At 44.1% G+C, this 18,510-nt stretch overlaps 4 protein-coding genes across 12 annotated transcripts in view; 2 read left to right on the forward strand and 2 right to left on the reverse strand.

Annotated features, from left to right (window-relative positions):
• The first annotated feature begins 2,318 nt into the window (after positions 1-2,318).
• On the forward strand, positions 2,319-5,977 carry LOC121603659. The gene is made up of 4 exons (XM_041932733.1): positions 2,319-2,635; positions 2,728-2,881; positions 2,998-4,281; positions 4,349-5,977. The coding sequence occupies exons 1-4, from the start codon at positions 2,610-2,612 to the stop codon at positions 4,664-4,666; spliced, it is 1,782 nt and encodes a 593-aa protein (XP_041788667.1). The 5' UTR covers positions 2,319-2,609; the 3' UTR covers positions 4,667-5,977.
• Positions 5,978-7,210: 1,233 nt separating this feature from the next.
• Positions 7,211-8,295, reverse strand: LOC121603661. Its single transcript, XM_041932735.1, has 2 exons — positions 7,840-8,295; positions 7,211-7,742 (listed from the first exon to the last, which is right to left on the reverse strand). The coding sequence occupies exons 1-2, from the start codon at positions 8,293-8,295 to the stop codon at positions 7,533-7,535; spliced, it is 666 nt and encodes a 221-aa protein (XP_041788669.1). The 3' UTR covers positions 7,211-7,532.
• Positions 8,281-9,556, forward strand: LOC121603660 (zinc finger protein Xfin-like). The gene is made up of 3 exons (XM_041932734.1): positions 8,281-8,374; positions 8,465-8,624; positions 8,812-9,556. Exons 1-3 carry the CDS (start codon positions 8,349-8,351, stop codon positions 9,457-9,459), a joined length of 834 nt encoding a protein of 277 aa, XP_041788668.1. The 5' UTR covers positions 8,281-8,348; the 3' UTR covers positions 9,460-9,556.
• An 861-nt stretch (positions 9,557-10,417) lies between these two features.
• The window catches only part of LOC121603658 (DNA-binding protein RFX2), a 33,245-nt gene continuing 25,152 nt past the window's right edge, over positions 10,418-18,510 (reverse strand). For 8 of the 9 annotated variants that reach the window (XM_041932723.1, XM_041932724.1, XM_041932725.1 and 5 more), the window contains 4 exons: positions 15,727-15,828; positions 14,979-15,590; positions 13,933-14,916; positions 10,418-12,718 (listed from right to left, as the gene is read on the reverse strand). In XM_041932723.1, coding sequence (XP_041788657.1) covers positions 12,608-12,718; positions 13,933-14,916; positions 14,979-15,590; positions 15,727-15,828 — 1,809 coding nt within the window. In that variant the 3' untranslated portion in view covers positions 10,418-12,607. The remainder of the gene's footprint in view (positions 12,719-13,932; positions 14,917-14,978; positions 15,591-15,726; positions 15,829-18,510) is intronic. The other variant, XM_041932729.1, reaches the window with a different exon arrangement.

Genomic DNA, 18,510 nt, shown 5'->3' on the forward strand with positions numbered 1-18,510 from the left:
GAGGAGATAGTGTTTAAGAAAGGATGTTTTAAAAATATGTAGCATAATACAGCCATCGAAACGCTATCACTAACTCAATCCCTATGAGTAGGTGGAAGTTGTACGATCTTTTAACTGAATGCCGCCACAGCTCTTCGTTGGTATCGTAAACATTTCGTTTTTAGTTACACACCAGATGATAACACATCATAACTTTACGAGAGCTCTACTCTCTTCTTCAAACAGACATGCGAGTGTACAAAAAGGTGTGGAAGTACGATGTGATGTTAAGCAAAAGATAAACGGAAACACAAATAAGGTAAAGTGAGAGCTAACTGGCTCTCGCTCTCACTGGTCGTGAGCATTTTTAGTTTTACATTCATACCTTACCTTTTGAACAGTAAGATAAAGGAGACAATGAAAATGCGAAAAGTGTAGGATGAAAGAGGCGAACGAATGAAAGAGGATTGAGTGAGTGCGGTTGAGGGAAAAGGAGCGTTTAGATAGTGGAGAAAAATCATGTTTTGTCAAACACATAGAATCGTAAGTTTAAATTTTGTACAGTATTTGAAGGGAGGGAAGCATTTTTATCTTAAATTTTTGTATCAAAAATAATGTACTTTTTTAAGTAATTAAGAGAGCGGAAGGATGGAAAGAGAAGCTAAGAAAGAAAAAAAAATATTAAAAAACACGAAAGAATACTAAAAAAACAATAAAAGATTTCTGTTGAAAAAAATGGAACCCGTTGCTGTAATGTTTTTGTTTTGCTATTTATATGTTATTTTTGAAATTATTTTGCTTACGTTCAATTTCCTAATTTTGTAGCATCTTGTTTTAGTTTTTAGAACAATTGCTTGGGTTTTTAGATTAATTTAAAAACAGGAAACGTTAAATACAATCAGGTACAGATTGCTTTCAATTTTCGTATCGCCAGAGTAAATTACAGGAGAACCACGACTTTCGGCTCACTGAACGATACAACTACAGGTATTCCCCGATATACACTGTTAACGCTGACCGGGGGCAATAGTGTATCTTGAATATTATAGCATAAGTTGAATTTCGTTGTTTTCAGTCAAATTATAGCAAATTTTCATATAATTTTGCTCAAAGTGGCAGGTTTTATCCACCAAATTAGTAGTTTGATCTGATTTCAATTGAAGATTACAATTTTGTACATTTTAAAATCGTTTTTAAAATTCGATCAAATGGGAGTTTATTTTGCATTTGACGTTTGATGTGTCAAATCAGTACAAATTGCTTAAAGAACTGTCAAATTCAGAAAATCGCGCATTCCGAAATCGCATATATTGTGTATGGCGTATATCGGTGAATACCTGTACAGTGAAATCTCTTTAAGGCCGAAACTACACTGACCAGAATTTCGCGGCCACGGAAATCCGCCTGCTGTAAAATGTATCGATATGTCAGGCCGGAAAAGTTGCCGTTGACAGTAGAGACCGTAACGAAAAAATTGACAGATGAAATGTAACGCATTGTAACGTTCTTTTTTTCGGTCGGCCGATTTCGGTCCATGCGTCGGCGAGCGAAGTCCTAACGAAATTGATGTTAGCAAGCTTGTGCAGTGCCAAACATCAATTTCACAAAATTTAAACTTAAGTATTTCTGTTATTCTCCCCAAGCGCCACAGTGTGGATTAAGCTTAAACGACTTAAAAATCAAATATCCATAGAAAAAGTGAAAGCTCCATAGCTTCACTGGTTTGCTCAATAGATGGCGCATTATAACTCGTCATTATATGGCTGTTCTTTTCTTACAATGTGTTTAGACAAGCTTCATTTAATCATGACCTATAATGCCTTCTAACTTTCCGGTAACCTACATAACTTTCTAACTTTGTTTTGCTATTTTTAGAATGCATCAGTCGTTCACCGTCTGCTAAACGAAGTCTTTCTACATTCTATTTAGGTAGAAAGCTTGAGTCGTTTAGAACCCGTTTAGTGGTCGTTTAGTGGATTTGTGGCACTTGGGTCATAAGCAACAAAACACATGAGGAAACTTTTTGTTTGTTTGTTTACAATAACAAGCGTGGTTTTTCGATTGTCTAACTTTATTGCTACGGTGATTTTGCGGTGTGTCTGCCAGCGGCCTAAAACCATCCCCTTTGCAAAATTATACAAAAATTAGTTATAGTTTGGCTGAGAGTCACGACCTTCGACTTACGTGGAAATTCAAGATACGCGGTATTTTGTGGCCAAATATAAAACATTCGCGTACGGCGGGTTTTACCTGTACATCCCAAATGCGGCTTGGGACATCATAAGCGTTACGCGCGTAACGGCAACAGGCCTCGTATCTGTCAAAACATAAACACACAACACACACTTCACAAAAAGCAAGCGAATGAAGCACCACCACACAGCATCACTAGAGATGGAAATTACTCGAGTAGTAAAAACCCCCCAAAAGAACGGTGTAACTTTAAATGTGTGGTGATAAAGCACAAGAATTATCAGCCATAGCAGATTACATTAAAATACAATCCGGTTCGAGAAAGGAGGAGAGGAGGTAGAGGTGTAGCATCAGCAAATCAAAGGCAGAAGCAGCATCAGCAGTGCAGGTAGTGGTTTGTGCAGGCATAAGCATTCATCTGGATTCGAAAAAACGCGATGAACTTAGTAATAACGATGGAGGTGTGAGTATTACAAGAGAAGGGCCATATCTAGTTTCAAACGTACAGCAGCAACTTGGTCCCTCACTAATGCTATCTGTGACCTCTCTTCACAGTCCCTCCGAAGGTCCAGGAACTTACTGCCGTCTGTGTCTAAGCAGGTGTGGTCTCAGGCAAATATTTTCTATGCAAGCTCCAGATAAAAATGAATGGATTAGCAACAATTCGTCCGAGCTGGTTGAGAAAATTTACGAATGCACCAACATACAGGTAGCGTATATGTTTCCCTTCGACGCACTGCGATGGAAGTCTTCGCCTAGATTCTCACTCTCCCTGTTGATGCGTTTCTCTAACAAATCACCGTGTGCGCTGTACGTTACTTTCAGCTCAACTCCACGGCAGATGCGGGATGTGCCATTTGCGGCCGTTGTTTGCTGGCGGTGCAGGATTTTTACCACTTTCGTGTGCGCAGCAACAAGGTGAATGAGCTTATTCAAAAGATGACAATCGCTACCGATAAGGTCGAAAGTGTACCCGTTACACTGACAGAAGTAGCGATCGGCAACCAGTATCAATGCGCAAACTGTTTGGCAAAGTTTCATCATGCTCGATCGCTAAGACAGCACCACAAGCTGTTTTGCATTGGTAGACGAGAAACTAGCAATGGCACTTTAATTATCGAGCACATCGATCAAGAACAGATAGAAAGCGAAAGTGTGGACTACATAACGCCCGACGATCCCCCAATTCCGGCCCCAGTCGCCCCGCCGGTGCAGCCAGCCAAGCAATCCATGGAACCACAGGAAACACCAGTCATGCGTGAACCTGTCGAAGTCGTAGATAAGGATTTAAAAACATTCCCCAGACCTCCATACTCCTACTCGTGCCTAATCGGGTTGGCCCTGAAAAACTCACACTCCGGCTTGTTGCCCGTGCCCGACATCTACAGCTTTGTTTGCGAACACTTCCCATACTTCAGGACAGCGCCGAGCGGGTGGAAAAACTCCCTTCGGCACAATCTGTCACTCAGCAAGTGTTTCAAGAAGATCGAAAAACCGCTATCGTCCGGAGCCTATCGCAAGTGCTTCTTTTGGATGATCAAACCGGACAAGCAGGCAAAGCTGGACGAGGCAGTGAAGCAGTGGTTCCGCAGGAAGCCGGACATCATTCACCGAGCGATGGCACATCCCGAATATCTGACGGCGCTCGAGCGGGGCGAGATGAAGCACGGCTCAGTGCTATACGATCATATCGACCTGGAGGACGATCTCGACGAAGATATCGGGGAAGAGGACGATGATGTGGAGTTCATCGAGCCCGAGCGTGAAACGCTCGACGACGATGCGGAAAGGTACATCATCGCCACGCTGGATGCTGGATTGAAGGATGATGATGATGATGATAATGAAGAGGAGATGCCGAGGTGGTCCACCGAGAATCGGCAAACCATTCAGCTGCCGATGATCGAACCCGGTCAAATAGTTGCAAATGAGACTGAAGAAGAATACCTAGAACTGGAAGAGGAAGGGGATGACGATGGTATGGAGATCATCGAGCCCAAGCACGAAACAATCCATTTTGATGCAGATCGTTCAATCATCAAAATGCCGGAATTGGTAATAGATAATGAGGAGGAAGAAGGCGGTCATCAAGTCAATTTCAATTTGGAGGTAAGAAGCCACGGCCACTGTACGCATTACCATGCGCACAAACTAAAGAGTCTGTTCTTTGTTGTAGGTTCCTGATTATTACGCATCCGCGAAGGTTAATTCCAAACACAGCATGCTTGCGTTGGCCGAATTGACCGAAGAGGATCTTGTTTCGCTCGAAAATGAAGATGAATTCCTTCTTAAGCAGCCCCAAAAGCACCGGCAACAAGCCGAGCAACAAAATCCAGCAAAACGTGTAAGTAACGATACGAGCGAGACTGGGGTGAGCTTTCAGCAACATTTCGAGCAACTGCAGAAGCAGCAATATCGGCTACGGAAGCACTCTCGCCAGCTTCGGCAAAGAAGCGTTCGCCGAAAGGTTCCGATGGGTTCGCGATTGGCGTGAATTATCCCCGAGGAGATGGATTAGTAGAATCGTATGAATTCAGTAGTGCACAATGCAAGTTGTTTTGTTGGTGTATCGGACGCGCGATTTCGGACGATTAGTCCGTAATTCTTCTACCATTGGAATTGGGTAAGTAGTGAATGGAAAAATTGCACATTTTTTGTGATGGCACATTGCGAGTTCCATTTATTTACAAAAAAAGTAAAAAGAATGGTAAATGGTAAAAGCAGGTTAATGTTAAGATTTTAGGGATAAGTTTAGAATTTAAAAATATTGATTTTACTGAAGTAATAGTTTTTTTTAAATGATGATTGAAGCTAATTCTATGATGTTAAAAATTTAAAATCTAAAATTTAATGTTAATTTTTGGACAAACTTAGTACATTTGCTTTATTGTTTCCATCAATTAAATTCTCTGTAATGTTTCTTAAAATGTCCGTAATCAAATTAAATTAAAGTAAATAACCATCATGGAAATTTCATCAGTTAATACTGCCAACTTTCCAATCTAAACAACACGCTTAGAATCTTCTTTTTCTTATTAACGACCTACACGGTCATGTTGACTTCTACTGACTACATAGACTTATTGGGATGGGAATGGATCCTGTTCGGCCTTGAAGGGGCCAGAGCTGATATCGTATAGATCAATCCAGGACATTAGACACGAATAATAATAACAATTATTATTATTATTATACCGGCTCTCTATGACTTAGGCAGCTGTTTAAGTTCTTGGGAGAATTCACATTGCCTACCTGGGTGTGTTATTATTTTCGTTGTACTGCTCATTAGTATTATTATACACTCTGCAATCTGCCGTTAGCATGATACATCATATTAATCTTTATCTTATGTGAGGGAATAGAGAGCCCCTAAAGGGAGTGCTAATAGTCCTTAAGTCGATGTTTCAGAAGAAAGAGAAGACATACCACAAACATAGATAGTTTGTAACCATTTTTAATCTTCCGCTTACTTTATCTTATAATAAGATAAATGTATTGTTGAAAATAAGCTTAAGGCACTGAATGAATGAGATGTGTGTGTGTGTGTGTGTGTGTGTGTGTGTGTGAATAAGAGAGTGACGCTGGTACACCAATATCATAAATTGTGTGTATATGAATAATTTTAAGTATAGCGATAGGCCCATGTAAATTCTTTTTGTTTTATCAACAATCAAATACATTACAAACGTTCAACATATTGCTGTAAGGATGACGAATAAAATCTTTTAAAAAAATGTAAACTTGTGGCAGTACTCGTATTTTTTGTATTATGTTAGATAAGTTAGATAACAATCTTTATCTGTTCAATTTGAAGTAGCAGATCAGTAAACTGAAAACTGTTTGGACAATCTATTATTGATTTCATCTTGCACATAGATACTTACTTATAAAAAAAGAAGTTCAGCACAACATTTTGGAGCAGTTCTTCTTTTTAAAATATAAACACTTAACTAATTTTGTTTTACTACACACTGATTTTTTGTGCAGTTAGAATGAACTGTGTTTAGCCCTCATTATAGCTCAACAGGCGGTCCCCGAGCTACACGGTTAATGGGGACCGAAAACGGCCGCAAAAAACCGCGTATCTCGAATTTCCGCGTAAGACGAATCTCGTGAGTTCTAGCCAAAATATCACTAATTTTCGTGTAAATTTGCAACTAAGGGGTGGTTTTAGCCACATAATCAATTATTTGATATGATTCTGAATGAAATAACAGTTTCAAGCCTTTTGAAATAGTTTTTAACATCCGATCAAAACAGAAATTATTTGGCATTTTACAATAGGATGATGTGTCAAATCAGTACAATTTGCTCAAAGAACTGTCAAATTTAGGAAACCGCGTATCTCTGAATCCGCCTATAAGAGGTACCGTGTATCTCGGGGACCGCCTGTAGTGAAATTGATGTGAAATTTTGAATTTTTCTGTTATATTTCATTAAATATTAATCAGAATATGGCTTATCGCACACCAAAAGAAAGGATATTCAATTTTACAACTATTTAGACTATAAAACATATTGAATTAATAAACAAAATTCATCTCCTTGTGATTCCCCGCTTTGTTCACGGTGAAATATTAATGGCCAGCGGGGAATAACAAGGAAATGTATTTAATTAAGTATTTAATTATGTTTTACAGACTAAATAGTTGGGGAATTTAATATCCTTTCTTTTGGTGTATGATAAGCCATATTTTTGTAATTCAATAACGTAGTAAAAAACCAAAAATTCACGTTCACTTTTACGCAAGGTCTAAAGCGGCCTTTATGTAATTGCACAGAAGTTGGTACACAACTTGCTTACAAGCTACGACTAGCTGAAGTTTCTCATTTTCTCAGCAGGGTTCTCATTTAGTATCAATGCCTGTTTTTCGAAAGATTATTTTGTCAATAAACAACAGGATGTTAAAGACACTATGCAGGCGGGGATTAATTAACGTTGTTACCTAATAAAGCCTATAAACTTAACTATACTAATACCATTAAGTTAATTAGCGTTTTAAACCAATGGTTATAGGCATCAATTTAGACAGCAAAGTTACATTTTACTGTTTTTATTTGTAGTTTGCTGCTAAATTTACAACAAAAACTGAATTAGTTACTGCGGTAGAAAAAGGGAACCATAAACTTTTGTCATAAACCCGTTTGTTGAAGGTATTGTACCCCACTAACGACTATTTACATCGCTTCCTGTTGTAAGGACTACGGTCAAGCTTCCACCTTCGCAAAACTGTTGCCGCCCAAACCTCGGACCCCGCCTTCCTAAGGTCATACCAATAATCTCTCAATTTGTTATCAACAGCAGCAACATCAGCGGCGACGGCGGCACGATCTCCAAGCGTATGGCGCAGCGTCTGCCCTCACTTTTCGTCGTAATATCGTCGCTTCATCGCTCGATACTTCCGCAGACTGTACAGTGCTTCTATCTCCTTCACGACGTACTCGCCCAGCCCGATCGCTTTCTCGATCTTTTCCGGATCGGTTTCGGTGCTCTGCCGCTTGAACGCGTTGTAGCACCGCTGGCGGAACTTTTCCGGCCCACCCGGATACTCGCGGCCCATGTACTGCAGCTGAGGGATGGGATTGGATGGGAAGAAAGAGAAGCGCATAATGTTACTCTATTGTTGCCACCCACAGCACTGGGCCCGCACTCTAGAGTGTTGTTACCCGCTTGTAAAGATCCAAAACGCGTCGCCGTTGTTCGCTCATCGTGTGCAAAAAAAAAACCCTTGGCACGGTTGTTGCGCAAAACTGAAACCACATAAAACAACAAACAAATAGCAGCCAGCCAGCCAGCTCTCGCGCTCTCTGTGTGTAGTCAGCTGTCAAAAGTGTTTTGCTGATACGAACACTACCGTACCCCAGGCGCACCAGCTGATTGAAGGGGGCATGTGTGCGTGTGTGTGTGTGTGCTGTGTAGTGTCCGCCGCTGGTACCAATCGTAGAAGGCCGGGTTGTTGTTAAACAAAGCGCGCGCGTTGCCACAGCGAAAATGAGGGCGACAAGAGTGCAGTGCAGTGGCGGCAGCAAACCAGCGCAAGTTGTGAAATACACAATTACAAGTGCACAGCAGCGGCTCTCGGTCGGGTTCTGGCAGCGCAGCGTCTCTTCAAAGATTTGCATTGTGTCGAAGGGGAAAGAGAAGCGTTCATCTTTTCATCCAACATCCAACCATCATGGAGCTGCTGACGACGATGAAAATGTGAGTCATAGGGGAAGCATGGAAATATGTGTTTAAGATTCTAATGTTTTGCAATTGCCTTTTTTTGTAATCTTCCCTTTTTTCCCACAGTCCCACCGCAGGACCGGAAACGTACTGCCGCCTATGCCTCGGCAAGGAAAGCCTTTTGGGAGTGTTTGCGACGGAAAAGCCCCTGCATAATGATGGCCACACGGACAGCAGCTCCTCGACTGAGCTGGTAGAGAAGATTTACGAATGCACCAACATAAAGGTAGTTGTATATATGCGGCAACACTTCCTCGTACGCGTCGAAGGTGACGCTTCGACTCACTGCGAGGCAGGCCAGTTCACCTTGACGCTCAGCCACAGTCGCGGTTCAATACAGACACACACACATGCTGAACTTTGTGGGCCCTTTTCGGCCATCCAAGCGCTAATATGGTGTGTGTTATTTTTAGCTCTCCTGCACGGTGGACGCGGCATGTGCCATCTGTCGCCGGTGTCTGCAGGCGGTGCAGGATTTCTACCACTTTCGCGTGCGCAGCAACAAGGTGAATGATCTCATCCAAGTGACGACGGTCGTTGCCAACGGTGACGACGACAGCAGTGGCAGTGGCAATGAAGCGCCCGCCAAGCGCGAAACGACGACCGTGGTTGTTCCATGCCCAACAACAACAACACCACCACTACCAGCAGCGAAGCAACCGAAGCCGTCGATCGTCTCCAGCGCGAGCAAAACCACCGGTGAGCGGAGCAATCGATGCCGGTACTGCCCGAAATCGTTCCGCACGGTGGCCGAACTAGCCGAGCACGGCAAGCGGACGCATGTGGCCGGCCGGCAGCACCACTGTCCGAACTGTTTGGCCCAGTTCCAGCACGCCCCGTCCCTGGCACGGCACATGCGAAGCCGCAGCTGCTTCGCGTTCAGCAAGTACCGGTGCCGGGTGTGCAGCGAAAGCTTCCCGGAGCGGGACCAGTGGGCGGACCACATACGGATTCACGCGAAGGACTTTCCCTACCAGTGTCCGGACTGTTGGTCACAGTTCAAGCATAAGGCGACGCTGCGGCGCCACGCCAACACGGTCCATCTGCTGGCGAAGGTGTGATCGGGATATGTTTGTGTTTGTGTGTGTGTGTATGTGGTGCTGATTGTGTGACACGGTTCGACAGTTACATATTTAAAAATGCAAAAAAAGGCGGAAAGAAATGAGCATCGCACATGCACAGTCGACTGATAAGAGAAGCAATGGGTCGGGTTAATGAGTTGCACAATGTATAAAGGGCCCCTCTGGTGTGTTTGGGTTGGTTGAAATGGGGGGGGTTTGGTTTGAGCGCAAAAGCACGCATTCGTTCCAGCGCCTACTTGCTCTTGTAAAACGAAATCAGAACGAAATGGGTGAAGCAAACACAAAACCCCCCGATAAGACATGTAAGGGTTTGTTTTAACATGTAAGCTTGCGAGGGCGGCACACCACCACCATCGCGTGACGAATGTAACGTTGTGTTTAATAACATGTAACAAAGTGTTGATATTTTAAATCTGCTGTCCTTCGATTTGGACGGTGAAGCGCGTGAATTGGATCGAATTTTTGGTTCGAAACATTTTTATGGATAACGTCTATTCGAGTACGTGGTGGTACTTATGCTCTGTAAGCAAAAAAATCCCAATTGCGGAAGGGGAGAAATTCGGAATAAAAAAAAAAAAAACAAATGTAATGGATGTAAATCAAGCCGGTACGAAATATACATGCTTGATTAATTAGTGACAATCTGAAAATACGATTTTAACCTTACTCGATATGCCCTTGTTAATCAATAAACAGGAAAATGTGTGATAGTGAAATTAAAAAAAAAAAACTGATCACTTTGAACATTTCGGTGAGAATAGCAGCATCAAAAAGTTCTTTTGGTCCGGTCTCTTTCCTCCAAGATTGAATAATGGTAGGGAGAATGATACATAAAGTAACATAAAAGAGATGATACGACCCTGAGATGGTAAATATTTCTCTCTGTCCGTGCGGAATTGACACGATTTTACAAATGAAAACACATAATTTACACGTGTTGGTAATTATTTATTTATTTCACTCAAATAGTTTCAAAGGAATCATCATTCGGCATCCTCAGCGGCAATACACATCCGTTTGTTTGTGTTTTTGTTTGTTTTGTTCCAGTTTGTTTGTTTGCAATGATTTAAAAAATTTACAATCGTTATTTCGTTCTCCCAACACGATACTCCTTCCCCACGTGCACCCGTACGTTGCACCTGAGCGGAGAGAACGATCGGATAAGCGGTCCAGTTCTGTTTCTGTTTTTATATCTATCTTTTTTTGTTGTAAATTTTGACTTTTTCCATTCTTTATGCTTTTGTTATTTGCTCCGTGCACTCGTCAGTTAATTGCAAAACAAAAATTGCACATTGCATGTCTTCTCCCCTACACTTCGGACATCAAACGGTCGTGGTTGTCCCTTTGAATTCGTAAATATTTTACCACCAAACTATGTTCCCACTTTGCCCATGTTATACGTTTTTCTTAAGCCAGAGGTTAAACCATTTCAGATTTATTTTTGGTAAATTACACTTACACACCTATGACTCAGCGCAAGCGTGTACCAGCAGCTCAGTTGTTTTAATCATTCGTATTTGGTTGACATTCGCGACTAGATGGTATCGATTCCGGTGCGCGTGCTCCAGGGCAGGGCGCAGGATGCGGACGACCCAGAATGCGACGTTCGTTAAAACGAAATATTTCCCTTCCCTCCCTTGGCATGCGCGTGCGGACTGTTTGATTTGTAAGCCGAGATCATCGCACACACGCACACACACACACACACACATCGTACGTCTATGTTAATGCAAAAACGGTAACGCCTTTTCGACTTTGAATGGTTTTAAAATTGATCCTTACCCCAGTAATAGCGGCAAACGGCGTAATTTATTCTGCGCTGCCATTTACGCCCGTAGGGAGGATATCTTTCTTCACCTGTTCCCTTTATAAATGATTTGGAGTTTTGCAACATTACTCTACAATTTATCTGTTTTTCTTTTCTTTACGGGGTTTCGCTTTGTTCTCTCTGCTGATGATCACGAGACAGGCACATACATATTTAATATAATCCATCGAACAGGTTGAATCGCTTTCGTCCCTTTATCGCTTTACAAACTATAGTTGCATAGTTAAGCTTTGATCTACCTTTTCTTCTTGGTTACTTCTAAAGACTAAAAATTGGGACCCAGAAGCAGCAAAACCACCAAACCTTCCCGGACGGTTGGTTGGCCAATAAATATACATCTATACTCTCTTTCGCGATCTGAAAACCCATTTCTTTTGTCAGTTTAGTTTGTTTGTTGTCGTGGCTTTTGTTAAAAAAAACGGTCCAACAATATTCCCACCCACCTCCTCTCCTCCCCTTTCCCGGAAGCGATGAATAAACCATCGCCACGAGTGGTATGGCAGAAAATAACACGCACACACGCTATGTATAGTAGTAACAAGTAGAACTAACTTACATTCAATTCCATTTCTCACCAGCCCAGTTCGGGCAGATACGTGTCTCTATAGCTCGTTTCATTTCGGTACATGCCGGTACGGTGCGCGTGCACTTATATAAATATGACCCCCCATGCCCCACGCACTCACGCACCCCCTGCGCTACTATTTGTTCTGTATTTTTCCTTACATTTGTGCTTGAGAATGGTATGAGGGAAAAAGAAAATAAACCGTAACGGAACGCAAAGCCCTGCTCTCGCTCTCTGCTTTCTTCTAGAGTCGTACCCTCCAGTTGGGTCATTTCCGCGTGGAAAGGATTACCGGAGGGCGGTCAAAATAAATAATAAATAATTTCTATCTTTATCGGAATAAGTGAAACCCGCTAGTTTTTTAATGCCGTTTCGATCACGATCTACGGACCCAAACGGACGATCGAGCCGAACCGTAAACTGGCGCCCATAAATGTGGTCACGTTTCCCCCCTCTGAACGGCTAAATTAAACATACATGGGATGTAGGAATGGCTTACAATCAAATCTCGGGAAACGGTCCTCTATACAAAAGTCGTAGGCGCTTCGCGACTGACTGCGCGGTCGCGTGAAACCGTATGTCCGTAAATGCACTACAGCACAAACACAGTGAAAGCTGGCTACAGCGACGCTACACAAAACGGAATGCTTCAAATCGGCACCATCCACCGGCCGGGCCGCACTACTTCAGCCAGTGCCACCGCTGAAGGTGGACATGGTTTCGCGTTTAATTGACTAACTGCGCATCCGTTTCGCGCTCGGCTCCAGCTTCACGTTGACCATACCGTACTCGCTGGTGTAGAGCATCCGGTCCAGATCGTCTTGTACGGGGCGCGAGTTGATTTTCTAAAATGAAAGCACATCAGATCAACATTAGTTAGCTTGCAGACGTTGAATTGTGGGCAATATACGCCTTAAGATATTGGCAATGAACGAGTCACGAATGATTTAATAGCGTGTGTGCAGTAGTAATGTGCTCTCTGGAGCGCAACCACGACTCCGATCGATCTCCTGCAAAATCGGAACTACTAGTACCACCCGGAGTCGAAGTTGTTTGGAGTCGACGGGAGTCAGAATCTGCCTAGGTTGGTGAATGACGAGGCCGGAGATAGTCGGTGTAGGTCAGTGTCGGGGCCGGAGACGGCTGGTGCAAGGATGCTGTCCCATCCGAACTCCGGACGATTCCGATTTCGACATAGGACGACTCTGGTCGATTTCTGACAACTCCGAACGACTCTGGATAATGGTAATCGGACCCTTCGGGGTCTAAATTTTGGGACTAGGATCGGAGTCGACTTTGAGTTTTTGTTAACTTTACCTAAAGGGCCGGGAACATTGATCGTAATCGCTAGTGTAATTTCGATTTTCACTAGCGCGTCTGGCGGCGGCTGACCGAAGCAATTTTCCATCAAATTCTGTGCTGTTTCAAACAATATTTTATTATTTTCCATGTTTTTTACCTACACTGGACTACGGGAAAGCTTGGCAGATACAGCTTTTAGGCATGCATTTGGCTATTTTTTGCACCAAAAAACGAAGAAAAAAATACTTAAATTCTAGATCCAGTACGACCATTCCCTCGATTACCAAAAAAGCTTCCGCCAGCCGCCACCAGATGTGCTGGTGAAAATCTGGTGAAATTACACTAGCGAGTACGGACAATGTACCCCGGCCTTAACACTCTGGGCGCTGGCATTTTGCACTAGCTTTCTGCGGAGAAACACAGTTCAAGATAAGAGAGCGATGAGAGCGTTTCATTGGCTTACAATCGTTCACTCTCCTTCCGATCCTCACGTACGATGCTGCTTCTGTAATATGCGCTTTCTCTTGCTTCCCGCTGCAATACTCTCTGCTAAGAGTTGCTAAGAGACCAATCACAGAGAAGGAGAGTGAACAAAGCTGTGATTCCAAACCGAGCTACACAGCGCCCAGAGTGTTAAAACTACACGGGAACAAATGTTAAATGCCAGATCTTAACAATAGGGCGTAAAAGAGCTTTTTCGACTTGTATCCTAAGCCGGTTGTGCTTGTGATGCTTTGTGCCGCTCGTGACTACCTACCTCTCCCATAACCGCAATCGGCGTAGTGTTGGTCGCCTTCGCCACCTTATGCTCGATGATGAAGAACATGTACTCGTCGTACAGCAGCCGTATAAGGTGGAAGCTGCCGAAGCTGCCGGCCGACCGGAGCGTCAGATCGCGGATCACCATCGAGCTGTAGAAGCTCCACTTGAGCAGAAACTGTCTGGCGGCATGCACGAAGCTCGGCTTGCCCCGGTACTCCTGCAGCGCGTCATCGACCACGTTCTGCAGCCAGCCCGCCCACTGCTCGAGCGTGTTCTGCTGCTGCAGGGCGGCCTTGAAGTCGTTCTCGAGCCGCTGCACCACCGCCGTATCGCACTGGCAGATCCAGGAGGCTTGCTCCTGCACATTGCGGAAGTCGACCCGGTTCAGATCGCTCAGCATCTGGGCGATCTGCGTGCCGTTCTGCAGCACGGCCCGGGCCGCCTGCGCCAGATGGTTGAGCGAGGTGTAGCGGCGCAGCGTCTGCCCAAAGGCGGCCACCGCCGACAGCTTTATCGCGACGATCGGCTCCGGGCAGCCGCCCATCGCCGACGTAAGCCAGTTCTCGAGGTTCTTCGCAAAGTTGCGAATCGCCTGGGTCAGCCCGGTCGGTATCGGTCGCAGCACGTCCGGGATCAGCACGTCCACCATGCTCTGGTAGAACTGGAGGTCGACGTGCTTGACAAACTCCTGCACCGGTTCGCACTGCGTCAGCAGGTACAGCTTCTGCTTGCTGAGATACTTTTCCTCCTCGCACTCGTCCCCGTTGTTGTTGTTGTTCTCGGCGCGCCAAAACTCGCGCCACAGCGATTCGATCATGTTGAAGTCCAGGTTCAGGATAGCATCCAGGAACGCCTCGCAGTGCTCGCGGTAGATCGAGCGCAGCGTGTCCACGTCCTCCATTGTGATATCGTCCGGCAGGGGATGAATCATGTCAATGATCGGAAACTGCGGTATGGCACCGTTCGGATCGCCCAGATACTGCAAACGAAAGCAAACGACAGGTCAGCACGGTAAAAGTGGAAAAAAGCTCCATTACTTACCTGCGCACAGGACTCGGGCATTTCCGCTTTGAAGCTGTTCTTCTTACCACGACCATGGTGCATCGCCATACCATGGCCGCCTCCACTTCCACCGCCACCATTTGCACCACCAACCACACCTTGCTGTAAATGGCCACCGCCGCCACCACCACCACCACCACCACCACCGTGCGCCATGGAACTGCCATTGCTGCCGTGCAGTCCGTTCGCGTGATTGCCGCCACCGGCGTGGCCATGCATCCCATTGTTGCCGCCCGTTCCATTTCCGCCACCGAGCCCGTTGCTTCCACCCAGCTGCTGATGATGACCAACCATTCCGCCGAGCCCGCCAACACCGCCCGAACCGTGCTGAGGCTTACACTCGATCGCATGCACCAGCGGAGACGTCGGTTTGATGCGAATGCCGTAGTAGTGGTACTTGCTGTTGCCCCGCGTGCCCAGCCGGCGTGTCCGCAGCCCGCTAAACACCGAACGGATCAGCTTGCCGAAGCTGGCCGCATTCACCGCGTCCAGCTTGTTCTCGTTGCAGTGCCACATGTAGTGGTTGTACAGTGTCGACCTCGGCAAGCTGACACCGTCCGCCGTTTCGTAGTTCTCCATCAGCCAGCTCACCTGCGGAGGGCGAAAAAAGGTGCGGAAGCGAATTAGACGGGTCCTTTTAACCCACAACAAGTTGGTAGGTTCGATCAGAGGTTCGTAATTCAACTAGCAACGACAGGCAATGTGGAAAATGCGAGTGCGTCCTTACCGTGGCGGGCAGTACGCGGGCCGCGTGGGTCATATTGGGCGCGGAGTCGAGCTCCTGACCAGCGGACGCCGTTTGGTGCGCGTGCAAGTAGGACGCTACGTCCTGTATGGGTGTTGATGAAGGGTTGAAGTGAAGCGAATGTGAGCAAATGACGCCAAACCAAAACACACAATTTACAAGCAAGGACGAAAGCGCAGTGGGGAATGATGTTAGTAGAGAGATAGAGAGAGAGACAGAGGAAAAAAGAGATAGAGCAGATGAGAAGAAATAGATATAGAGAGAGAGAGAAAGAGAAAGAGAAGAGAGAAATAGCTTAGTGTTAGTTTTTTTGTTGGGTGCAGTTTTGAAGCGTGAATTGAGATGAGTTTATGAAGCGATTAATGTAAAAGCATAATTAGGTACTAGTGCACGTGCAGTACTAGATCGAAATAACGTCGTTAACTATTGACCATAGATGATGCAATTCGCGTAGAGATGATATTATTAGATGAGCTCTTGTTAAAACATCTTTGTTTCTGGAGAGAAGGCTGGGAATATTTATTTATAACTAAATTATGTTCGCATCAATGATGAATTTAAGCACATTGTGACAACATTCCGTCACAATGAATGAACGTATTAGAGATCAAGAGATATAAATGTCTCCTCAGTATATACATACTATACTGCACCAAACGCTACCGAAAACGCAAATACAACAAAAGTTGCAATTAAATAATATATTTGATAGCCTTTAAATTCTTGTCCTTGATTTTCTAAACCAGGGATCTCCAAAACTATCAATTTGCGTGCCGCATTGTTATGCAAATTACGGTGTTAAGGGCCCTTCTTTTGACTCAACCTTTAGCTATTGGGAATACTTTTAAATGTTGGTTTGATAAGAAAATACTAACTGAATATATCAAATTTATTCAGCTTTCCATTATTAAAGCTGGTTGATTATCGATTTTAAAAAGCCAAAAATAGGTAAAGTAGGACAATTCTCATAAATATTGGATGAAAGTAATTATTAAAAAATTTAACATTAAAAAGCATCATGGCACCAAACTGGGAAAGACAGACACGCAATCAAGGGGTAAGGTGGACATCGAAATGAGCTACTATTTTGCTTCTGCTATCAATTGTTGATTAACAGATGTTATTATCTTCTTCTATTTGACGTAACGTCCTACGCGGACATGCCCGGTCTATACTGGCTTTCGAGACTTAATTCATTACCACGCAGCCGGATAGTCAAATCCTTGCAACGTCAATTGACTACAAGAAGAAGAGCCCATATTGATATGACACCATTCAGGAATAGATAACAGATTATATGGGATTTCAAACATCATGAAGTTGAATTTTGATTTGATGGAAAAATAGCCTAAAGTCCACCAAACTTACGGGGTTGTGGGCTTGACTATTTTAATAAAGGGAAGTCCTATACTATAAGGGAGAACATGATAAAACTGCACTGCACTGAATATGTTTTAATTGATACCAATAATATAAAATAAGATAGACTCTTAAGATTCAACAAGTTTTCTGATAAAATATGAATTTAAAAATGGGGCCTGCACATTTTTATGATCGCTGCATTATATATCACCAGTTTTTTTTACATTTTCCCTAATGTATCCGTCTTTTCCATCCACCTAGGTTAGGTAAACTCTTAGGGCTTTTTGATACCGCCAGGGGACGGGTTTGCCTGGCTCCTATTCAACTGGGCGCTAGAGATGGCCATTCGTGACTCGAGGGTGGAGACTACGGGAACCATCTTCTATAAGTCAACCCAGATCCTGGCATACGCTGATGATATAGACATCTTTGGCCGGTGGCTCTCCTATGTAGCAGAAGCCTACCAAGGGATCGAGCTGGCGGCAGTGAACCTCGGATTGCAGATAAACGATGCAAAGACCAAACTGATGGTGCCCTACCAATAAATAATCAGAAACTAGGAATGACGTACAGATAGGTGAACGCACTTTTAAAGTCATCCCAGAATTCACCTATCTTGGGTCAAAGGTCAGCAACGACAATGGAATGGTAGCAAAGTCTGCCAACCGGTCATTCTATAGCCTGAAAAATCAGTTCATATCTAAGAACCTGTCGCGACGGACGAAGCTGGGACTATATAGTACCTATATAGTTCCGGTACTCATGTACGCCTCTGAGACATGGATACTGTCCAAATTTGAGAAAGAGGAGGCGTGGTAGGCGCAAATTGAAGTGGCAAGATGGCGTGCAGGCGTCCGCTATTATGGCCAGGATAACGGATAGGCAGACGAAGGCGCGAGACCGTGAGCGGGTTCGGATACTCCTAAGGCAGGCCAAGACCGCAAAGCAGTTGTAGCGCCGGATAAGTAAGTAACCGTCTTTACCTACCGTCCACTAATAATAATTAAAATAATATTTATTTTAACCATTACACGGCCATCGCAGGCCAGATTATAGCCTCTCAAGGGCCGTAGTTTGGAGATCTCAGGCTTAAACAGAATGCAACATTTAAATGATGAAATTTATGTGTTTTTATAGACACTTATGCCGAATGCAATTATGCACACAACCTGTCGAATGAGGTAATACGATTGCAAAATAATTGTATGCAAAAGATAAATATTGTGCATCGGCGCAAATGATTCGCGGTTGTTTCTGAGCGAATCAAATGGGTGGGAAAATCCGCACAAACATACTCGCTTCATACATCAAGCTGGCAAATAATTGGTTTGGCGCGCGAGTTAATTAAATAACAACTCTACCGGCGGATCCAAAGTGCGGCGAAAACAAATCAAAAGCATGGTA

Source organism: Anopheles merus, chromosome 2R (assembly GCF_017562075.2).
Source record: "Anopheles merus strain MAF chromosome 2R, AmerM5.1, whole genome shotgun sequence".
Taxonomy (NCBI): Eukaryota; Metazoa; Arthropoda; class Insecta; order Diptera; family Culicidae; genus Anopheles; species Anopheles merus.

What these genes read in the sequence shown, in the direction of transcription:
- LOC121603659 (XM_041932733.1), top strand. Translation starts at nt 2,610, where the DNA reads ATGAACTTAGTAATAACGATGGAGGT. An exon ending in TTAGTAATAACGATGGAGGT is followed by an intron (nt 2,636 to 2,727) that starts GTGAGTATTACA and finishes CTCTCTTCACAG; the next exon opens with TCCCTCCGAAGGTCCAGGAA. An exon ending in AAGTCAATTTCAATTTGGAG is followed by an intron (nt 4,282 to 4,348) that starts GTAAGAAGCCAC and finishes TCTTTGTTGTAG; the next exon opens with GTTCCTGATTATTACGCATC.
- LOC121603661 (XM_041932735.1), bottom strand. Translation starts at nt 8,295, where the DNA reads ATGCAAATCTTTGAAGAGACGCTGCGCTGCCAGAACCCGACCGAGAGC. An exon ending in TTTTGGATCTTTACAAGCGG is followed by an intron (nt 7,743 to 7,839) that starts GTAACAACACTC and finishes CCCATCCCTCAG; the next exon opens with CTGCAGTACATGGGCCGCGA.
- LOC121603660 (XM_041932734.1), top strand. Translation starts at nt 8,349, where the DNA reads ATGGAGCTGCTGACGACGATGAAAAT. An exon ending in CTGCTGACGACGATGAAAAT is followed by an intron (nt 8,375 to 8,464) that starts GTGAGTCATAGG and finishes TTTTTCCCACAG; the next exon opens with TCCCACCGCAGGACCGGAAA. An exon ending in ACGAATGCACCAACATAAAG is followed by an intron (nt 8,625 to 8,811) that starts GTAGTTGTATAT and finishes TGTTATTTTTAG; the next exon opens with CTCTCCTGCACGGTGGACGC.